We start from the raw sequence: 9114 nt of genomic DNA on the forward strand, positions 1-9114 counted from the left end.
AAGGAAGGGAATATTATATTTTAATTTCCATTAAAAAAGGGCATGGAACACTTTTAAAGAACGAAAATAAAATTGCCATATGAAACTATTATGAGAGCCACTTATGGATTGCCTACCAAAGATGGCAATACCTAGATCTATCCTCGCTTTTATGCCTAGCTAGGGGCGTTAAACGATAGCGCTTGTTGGGAGGCAACCCAATTTTATTTTTATTCCTTGCTTTTTGCTCCTGCTTAGTAATAAATAAATTATTTAGCCTCTGTTTTGGTTGTGTTTTTTGTGTTTAATTAGTGTTTGTGCCAAGTAGAACCGTTGGGAAGACTTGGGGAAAATCTTGTTGAACTTGCTGTAAAAAACAGAAACTTTAGCGCTCACGAAAACTGCTGTCATTTTTATTTGAAGAGTGCTATTTAGTTAATTATTTTTGCATATGATTAATAGATAAATTCCTCAGGTCCATAAAGTTATTTTAGAATTTTTGGGGTTCCATATCTTGCGCTAGCTACATATTACTACAGACTGTTCTGTTTTTGACAGATTCTGTTTTTCGTGTGTTGTTTGCTTATTTTGATGAATCTATGGTTAGTAAAATAGTTTATAATCCATAGAGAAGTTGGAATACAGTAGGTTTAACACCAATATAAATAAAGAATGAGTTCATTACAGTACCTTGAAGTGGTCTTTTGTTTTCTTTCGCTAACGGAGCTCACGAGTTTTCTATTTTGAGTTTTGTGTTGTGAAGTTTTCAAGTTTTGGGTGAATTCCTTTGATGGATTATGGAACAAGGAGTGGAAAGAGCCTAAGCTTGGGGATGCCCATGGCACCCCCAAGATAATCCAAGGACACCAAGAAGTCAAAGCTTGGGGATGCCTCGGAAGGCATCCCCTCTTTCGTCCACTTCCATCGGTAATTTACTTGGAGCTATATTTTTATTCACCAACATGATATGTGTTTTGCTTGGAGCGTCTTGTATTATTTGTGTCTTTGTGTCTTAGTATTCCACAATCATCCTTGCTTTACACACCTTTTGAGAGAGCCATACATGAATTAAAATTTGATAGAATACTCTATGTGCTTCACTTATATCTTTTGAGCTAAGTAGTTTTGCTCTATGTGCTTCACTTATATCTTTTGAGCTAAGTAGTTTTGCTCTATGTGCTTCACTTATATCTTTTGAGTGTTATAATTTTGCTCTATGTGCTTCACTTATATCTTTTGAGTGTTATAATTTTGCTCTATGTGCTTCACTTAGATCTTTTAGAGCACGGTGGTGGATTTGTTTTAAAGAAACTATCGATCTCTCATGCTTCACTTAAATTATTTTGAGAGTCTCTTAATAGCATGGTAATTTGCTTAATAATAATATGCTTGGTATTCAAGATTTGTGAAACTTTCTTTTGAGTGTGTTGAATACTAAGAAAAGATTGAAGCATGATAATTGTTTTGAGATATGGAGGTGATAATATTAAAGTCATGCTAGTTGAGTAGTTGTGAATTTAAAGAATACTTGTGTTAAAGCTTGTGATTCCTGTAGCATGCATGTATGGTGAACCGTTATGTGATGAAGTCGGAGCATGATTTATTTATTGATTGTCTTCCTTATGAGTGGCGGTCGGGGACGAGCGATGGTCTTTTCCTACCAATCTATCCCCCTAGGAGCATGCGCATAATACTTTGCTTTGATAACTTCTAGATTTTTGCAATAAGTATATGAGTTCTTTATGACTAATGTTGAGTCCATGGATCATACGCACTCTCACCCTTCCACCTTTGCTAGCCTCTCTAATACCGCGCACCTTTCGCCGGTATCATACACCTACCATATACCTTCCTCAAAATAGCCACCATACCTACCTATTATGGCATTTCCATAGCCATTCCGAGATATATTGCCATGCAACTTTCCACCGTTCTGTTTATCATGACACATTCATCATTGTCATATTGCATATCCCGGTACACCGCCGGAGGCATTCATATGGAGTCATATTTTGTTCTAAGTATAGAGTTATAATTGTTGAGTTGTAAGAAAAATAAAAGTGTGATGATCATCATTATTAGAGAATTGCCCAAGTGAGGAAAGAATGATGGAGACTATGATTCCCCCATAAGTCGGGATGAGACTCCGGACGAAAAATAAATAAAAGAGGCCAAAGAAGCCCAAATAAAAAGAGAAAGAAAAGAAGCCATAAAAAAGAGAGAAAAGGCCCAAATAAAATAAATAAATAAATAAATAAAAATGAGAGAAAAATAGAGAAGGGACAATGTTACTATCCTCTTACCACACTTGTGCTTCAAAGTAGCACCATGATCTTCATAGTAGAGAGTCTCTCATGTTATCACTTTCATATACTAGTGGGAATTTTACATTATAGAACTTGGCTTGTATATTCCAATGATGGGCTTCCTCAATTGCCCTAGGTCTTCATGAGCAAGCAAGTTGGATGCACACCCACTTAGTTTATTTTTGAGCTTTCATATACTTATAGCTCTAGTGCATCCGTTGCATGGAAATCCCTACTCACTCACATTGATATCTATTGATGGGCATCTTCATAGCCCGTTGATACGCCTAGTTGATGTGAGACTATCTTCCCCTCCTTTTTGTCTTCTCCATAACCACCATTCTATTTCACCTATAGTGCTATATCCATGGCTCACGCTCATGTATTGCGTGAAGATTGAAAAAGTTTTGAAAAAGTTAGAGTATGAAACAATTGCTTGGCTTGTCATCGGGGTTGTGCATGATTTAAATACTTTGTGTGGTGAAGATGGAGCATAGCCAGACTATATGATTTTGTAGGGATAACTTTCTTTGGCCATGTTATTTTGAGAAGACATAATTGCTTTGTTAGTATGCTTGAAGTATTATTATTTTTATGTCAATATAAACTTTTGTCTTGAATCTTTATAATCTGAATATTCATATCACAATTAAGAAGATTTGCATTGAAATTATGCCAAGTAGCACTCCGCATCAAAAATTCTCTTTTTATCATTTACCTACTCGAGGACGAGCAGGAATTAAGCTTGGGGATGCCTGATACGTCTCCAATGTATCTATAATTTTTGATTGCTCCATGCTATATTATCTACTGTTTTGAACTATATTGGGCTTTATTTTCCACTTTTATATTATTTTTGGGACTAACCTATTAATCGGAGGCCCAGCCCAGAATTGCTGTTTTTTTTTGCCTATTTCAGTGTTTCGAAGAAACGGAATATCAAACGGAGTCCAAACGGAATAAAACCTTCGGGAACGTGATTTTCTCACCGAACGTGATCCAGGATACTTGGACCCTACTCCAAGGAGTCAAAGAGGAGGTCATGAGGGTGGGGGGCGCCCCCCTAGGGCGCGCCCCCTGCCTCATGGGCCCCTCAATGCTCCACCGACGTACTACTTCCTCCTATATATACCTACGTACCCCCAAACGATCATAAGAGGAGCCAAAAACCTAATTCCACCGCCGCAACTTTCTGTATCCACGAGATCCCATCTTGGGGCCTGTTCCGGAGCTCCGACGGAAGAGGGCCGTCATCATGGAGGGCTTCTACATCATCCTAGCCTCTCTGATGAAGTGTGAGTAGTTTACCTCAGACCTTCGGGTCCATAGTTAGTAGCTAGATGGCTTCTTCTCTCTCTTTGAATCTCAATACAAAGTTCTCCCCCTCTCTTGTGGAGATCTATTCGATGTAATCTTCTTTTTGCGGTGTGTTTGTTGAGACCGATGAATTGTGGGTTTATGATCAAGTCTGTCTATGAATAATATTTGAATCTTCTCTGAATTCTTTTATGTATGATTGGTTATCTTTGCAAGTCTCTTCGAATTATCTGTTTGGTTTGGCCAACTAGATTGGTAGTTCTTGCCATGGAAGAAGTGCTTAGCTTTGAGTTCGATCTTGCGGTGTCCTTTTCCAGTGACAGAAGGGGCAGCAAGGCACGTATTGTATCGTTGCCATTGAGGATAACAAGATGTGGTTTATTTCATATTGCATGAATTTATCTCTCTACATCATGTCATCTTGCTTAAGGCGTTACTCTGTTTTTAACTTAATACTCTAGATGCATGCTGGATAGTGGTCGATGAGTGGAGTAATAGTAGTAGATGCAGAATCGTTTCGATCTACTTGTCACGGACGTGATGCCTATATACATGATCATGCCTAGATATTCTCATAACTATACTCAATTCTGTCAATTGCTCAACAGTAATTTGTTCACCCACCGTAGAATACTTATGCTCTTGAGAGAAGCCACTAGTGAAACTCTATGGCCCCCTGGTCTATTCTCATCATATCAATCTCCATCACTTTAATCTTGCTTTGTTTTTACTTTGCCTTTACTTTTTATTTTGCATCTGTTACGCCCCCGATTTGACCGTACACTAATCATACACGCAAATGTGTACGATCAAGATCAAGGACTCACGGGAAGATATCACAACACAACTCTAGACACAAATTAAAATAATACAAGCTTTATATTACAAGCCAGGGGCCTCGAGGGCTCGAATACATAAGCTCGAAAACACAAGAGTCAGCGGAAGCAACAATATCTGAGTACAGACATGAGCTAAACAAGGTTGCCTTAAGAAGGCTAGCACAAAAGCAGCAACGATCGAAAAGGCAAGGCCTCCTGCCTGGGAACCTCCTAACTACTCCTAGTCGTCTGCAGTCTTCACGTAGTAGTAGGCATCCTCCGGGTAGTAGTAGTCATCAGTGGCGTCGTCTGGCTCCTGGGATCCGTCATCTGGTCGCAACAATCGGGTATGGGGGAAAAGGAAGTAGCAAAGCAACCGTGAGTACTCATCCAAAGTACTCGCAAGACTTACATTAGATCTAAACTAAGTATGTATCTGTATCAAAGGAATGGGTTGTATCTGTGGACTAAACTGCAGAATGCCAGAAGGGAAGGGGAAAGCCTAGCCTATCAAAGACTAGCATCTTCTGGAAACCACCATCTTGCAGCAAACAGGAGGGAGTAGAGTAGCATAAAGTAAAGTAGCAGTAGTGTTATCAACCTGGGCCAGAGATCCTTTCTCGACTCCCTGCGAGAAAGCAATCCCAGAGCCATACTATCCACTTATCATCACAATCCAATTCTCATCACCATCCGTTCATTTCTCATCACAAGTATCCAGTTCTAGTTGTATCGATCGGGATGCAACTCCAAGTGTCCGTTACCGTAGGACAGGCTATCGATAGATGTTTTCTTCCCTGCAGGGGTGCACCAACTTACCCACCACGCTTGATTAACTCCGGCCGGACACACTTTCCTGGGTCATGCCCGGCCTCGGCCAAACAATATGCCGCAACCCGACTTAGGCTTAATAGAGAGGTTAGCACGCCGGACTAAACCTATGCCCCCAGGGGTCATGGGCCATCTCCCCGGGAACTCCTGCACGTTGCGTACGCGGCCGGTGAGCAGACCTAGCTACGTCCTTCAACAAGGTAGGTGCTTACCAGTCCAACCCGGCGCGCGCCGCTCAGTCGCTGACGTCTATTAAGCTTCGGCTGATGTATATGACGCAGAACGCCCATACTATGCCCACGTGATGGTTAGTGCTATCAGGCCAGAGGCCCCTCGGATCAAATATCCAAATCATAGTGGATTAGGATCACGCGGTAACGAGCAGAGACTCACGATTGATGTGACCCCGTCGCCCCGTCTCGAGTACTTGCGGCAATGGCTAAGAATGCCCGGTCATGCCTCGTAAGTATCTCGCGGGCACCTTCCAGGTCAACCCGACTCCACATCACTCGCTATTAAGCTCGCCCGGGTACCCCTCAGGGTCGACCCGTCTTTAGTATCATGGCTCAGTGTAAAGTCATAGTAACCATAGTAACTGTGTGTCTAACACCAAGGGGAAAACCCGAGGAATCACCCCCGGTGAATCCCACTCGATGTTATCATCAAGGTGAACGTAAGAGGATCCACCCTCGAGGTTCACACTTGAGGGGTTGCACGACAGAGCGGTAACGGAAGTGGTTAAGGAGAAAATCACCCTCGATGACCTCGACCGTATAGCTACACTACAGAGATCTCATCAGGAGTGATGTAAGAGGTTCCACCCTCGGCACTCGATGGTAACTCTGTAGAGTTGTACAACTAGGGGGGTGATGTGCGGTGTCGGGGCCTGGACGTCGATCACGTTGATCGAGTCATCGAACATAAAGCGGGGCAACTGGGACAAGGTGGGGTCACTGATGGATCTCTAACCAACCTATACTAAGCAGTTTAGGATAAGCAGGTAAGGTATAAAAGCAGGTAACAACAACAGGCTATGCATCAGAGTAGGATCATACACAAAGCAGTAGCAGTTCTAATGCAAGCATGAGAGGAAAAGAAATAGGCGATATCGGAATGCTCAAGGGGGGTTTGCTTGCCTGGTTGCTCTGGCAAGGAGGGGTCGTCGTCGACGTAGTCGATCACCGGGGCCTTAGCAGCGGTCTCGGGGTCTACCGAAGAGAAGAGGGGGAAGAAACAGTAAATTCAGAGCAAACAAGTGCAATACTATGCATGACAAGACGAAAAGCGGTGTTAGGGGTGTTCTAACGCGGCACTACACGCTACCGGCGAAGGGGGATAACATCCGGGAAAGATTTCCCGAAGTTTGCATTTTCGGACAGACGAACCGGAGGGGAAAGGTTCGATGTTCGCTATGCTATGGGCATGTGACAGATGAACGGAGAGCGTATTCCGGTTTGTCTCGTTGTTCTGAGCAACTTTCATGTATAAAACTTTTTCATCCGAGCTACGGTTTATTTTAAATGAATTTCTAAAGTTTTAACCAATATTCTAGAAATCCCTGAAATTTTGCCAAGTCTGAGAATTCGACAGTTTTTTAAACATCACTTGGCTGTTTTCAAAAGACTACAACTATTGTTCTGTACATTCTATGAGTTAGTGCCTTATATCAATTTTGAGTACTTTTCTGTGATCTACATGTTAGTACCAATTACATCCATATTAGAGTTCATTTGCTTGAACAACAAGAGCACTAAAGTAGCTATGAAAATAAAACTGTTTTTTGGTTTTCTATTAACAGAATATAGACTTTTGTCATTTTCATTGCATTTAATCCTTACACCTTTTGAATTTGATCAAATGGAACGTTTTGAACCTTGTCAAGTGTACTACCTTCCCATATTTTTTTAGTCTTTTTAACAATTGTTTTGCTGGAGTTTAGGGGCTATCTAATGGGTTAATCATCGTAGAATTAGAAAAGCTAGCTAGCGCTACAGTAACTTTCAGTTACTGTAGCTGCAGCAGTACAGGCAGAGCAGCGGCAGTAGGCAGCGAACAACAGCGGCAATGGGGAAGCAGAGGGGAAGCGCAGCAGCGTGAACAAGATTTTTTTTCAAAACTATCATGTTTTTTGTAGCAATTTCGGAAACTATAGGACGTAATGCAAAAAAACCAAAACTAGTAGCCTGTCGGCCATTCTTTGGCCGAAGTAGTACTTTTCGGCCACATTTAGGCCGAAGTAGTACTTTTCGGCCACACTTAGGCCGAAAAGGCACTTTTTGGTCAACACTAGGCCGAAATAGACTTTTTGGTCAAGTCTAGGCCGAAAAGTCACTTTTTGGTCAACCCTAAACCGAAGTTGCATGGCTCATGCTGAAATGTATTTTGTCGCCACCCGTTTCCCGCCAACCCCTTCCCGCCATATGTTTCCGCCACCCGTTTCTCGCCAACCCCTCCCCGCCAATCCGTTCCCGCCTTATTTTCCCGCCAATCCCTTCCCGCCTTATTTGCCCGCCAATCCCTTCCCGCCAACCCTTTCCCGCCATACCGCAGTTATTCTTTCCCGTGGATAAGCATTCTAGTGTAGTGTAGTCGAGATGTCCCTACACTACACTAGACTACACTAGAATGCTTATCCACCTCTGCTTGAAGGGGTTTTTATAGATACAGAGGAGAAAATGGCGGGAAAGAATAACTGCGGTATGGCGGGAAAGGGTTGGCGGGAAGGGATTGGCGGGCAAATAAGGCGGGAAGGGATTGGCGGGAAAATAAGGCGGGAACGGATTGGCGGGAAAATAAGGCGGGAACGGATTGGCGGGGAGGGGTTGGCGAGAAATGGGTGGCGGAAACATATGGCGGGAAGGGGTTGACGGGAAACGGGTGGCGACAAAATACATTTCAGCATGAGCCATGCAACTTCGGCCTAGGGTTAACCAAAAAGTGACTTTTTTGGCCTAGACTTGACCAAAATGTCTATTTCGGCCTAGAGTTGACCAAAAAGTGTCTTTTCGGCCTAAGTGTGGCCGAAAAGTACTACTTCGGCCAAAGAATGGCCGACAGGCTACTAGTTTTGGTTTTTTTGCATTACGTCCTATAGTTTCTGAAATTGCTACAAAAAATAACATAGTTTTGAAAAAAAATCCGTGAACAACAGGCACGACGCGCACAGGCGCGGCCAAGGCGCGGCACGCGCACGCGCACGCGCGGGCGTCGCAAGGGCGCAGCCACGCCGTGCACTGGACGAGCTACAGGGGCGCGGCGACTCGGATGCAAGCGGCAACGGCTCTATGATGCACTAGCGGGAGCGATAAAGAGCGCTACAGCCTCCTGCGAGCTTCAGTAGCTCGTGCGCATCACTGCCGAGGTCTGGGCAGCATGGCAACATCAGGTTCAACGGACATTATGGACGGCAAGCTACGGTGATTGCGGAGGAGCACGCTCGAGCTCGAATTCAGGGACAAGGCAAGAGGGGTTCGATGCGGGTTATCACAGCGGTCACGACGCAGTGGTCGGTGGGGCCGGGGACGGTCGAAGTGGCGGCAATCAACGGCGGCGACGATGATGTACGCAGTGACGACGAGCTTGATGGCGAGCGTACGGGCCCTCCCGGCTTGATTCAGTGGTCGGGGACGAAGGAGACGACGACGAGGATGCTTCGAGACAAATTCGTACGGCGCGGGGAGCACGATGGCCGCGATGGCGTCGACGGCCATGGCGTACGCGAGCTCGGGCGAGCGGGCGCGTCGAGGGAGAGCGAGGCGCGGCACGAGGAGGAAGGAGGGAGAGGCAGGGGCGTCCTAGGGTTCGAGGGGGAGGGTGGTCTCTTATCCTCTCGGGGCATCGATGGATGAACGCCGCGTGGAGAA

The 9114-nt window shown here is 44.3% G+C and overlaps 1 protein-coding gene across 1 annotated transcript; it reads right to left on the reverse strand.

Moving 5' to 3' along the window:
• Positions 1–4452: 4452 nt before the first annotated feature.
• On the reverse strand, positions 4453–9114 carry LOC147989962 (uncharacterized). Its single transcript, XM_087519885.1, has 2 exons — positions 8739–9114; positions 4453–4750 (listed from the first exon to the last, which is right to left on the reverse strand). Exons 1-2 carry the CDS (start codon positions 8959–8961, stop codon positions 4662–4664), a joined length of 312 nt encoding a protein of 103 aa, XP_087376011.1. The 5' UTR covers positions 8962–9114; the 3' UTR covers positions 4453–4661.

The sequence above is a fragment of the Triticum urartu genome, chromosome 1A (genome assembly GCF_056163025.1).
Source record: "Triticum urartu cultivar PI428250 chromosome 1A, HENAU_Tu73, whole genome shotgun sequence".
Lineage (NCBI taxonomy): Eukaryota > Viridiplantae > Streptophyta > Magnoliopsida > Poales > Poaceae > Triticum > Triticum urartu.

What these genes read in the sequence shown, in the direction of transcription:
- LOC147989962 (XM_087519885.1), bottom strand. Translation starts at nt 8,961, where the DNA reads ATGGCCGTCGACGCCATCGCGGCCATCGTGCTCCCCGCGCCGTACGAA. An exon ending in ACCACTGCGTCGTGACCGCT is followed by an intron (nt 4,751 to 8,738) that starts GTGATAACCCGC and finishes TGTTGCGACCAG; the next exon opens with ATGACGGATCCCAGGAGCCA.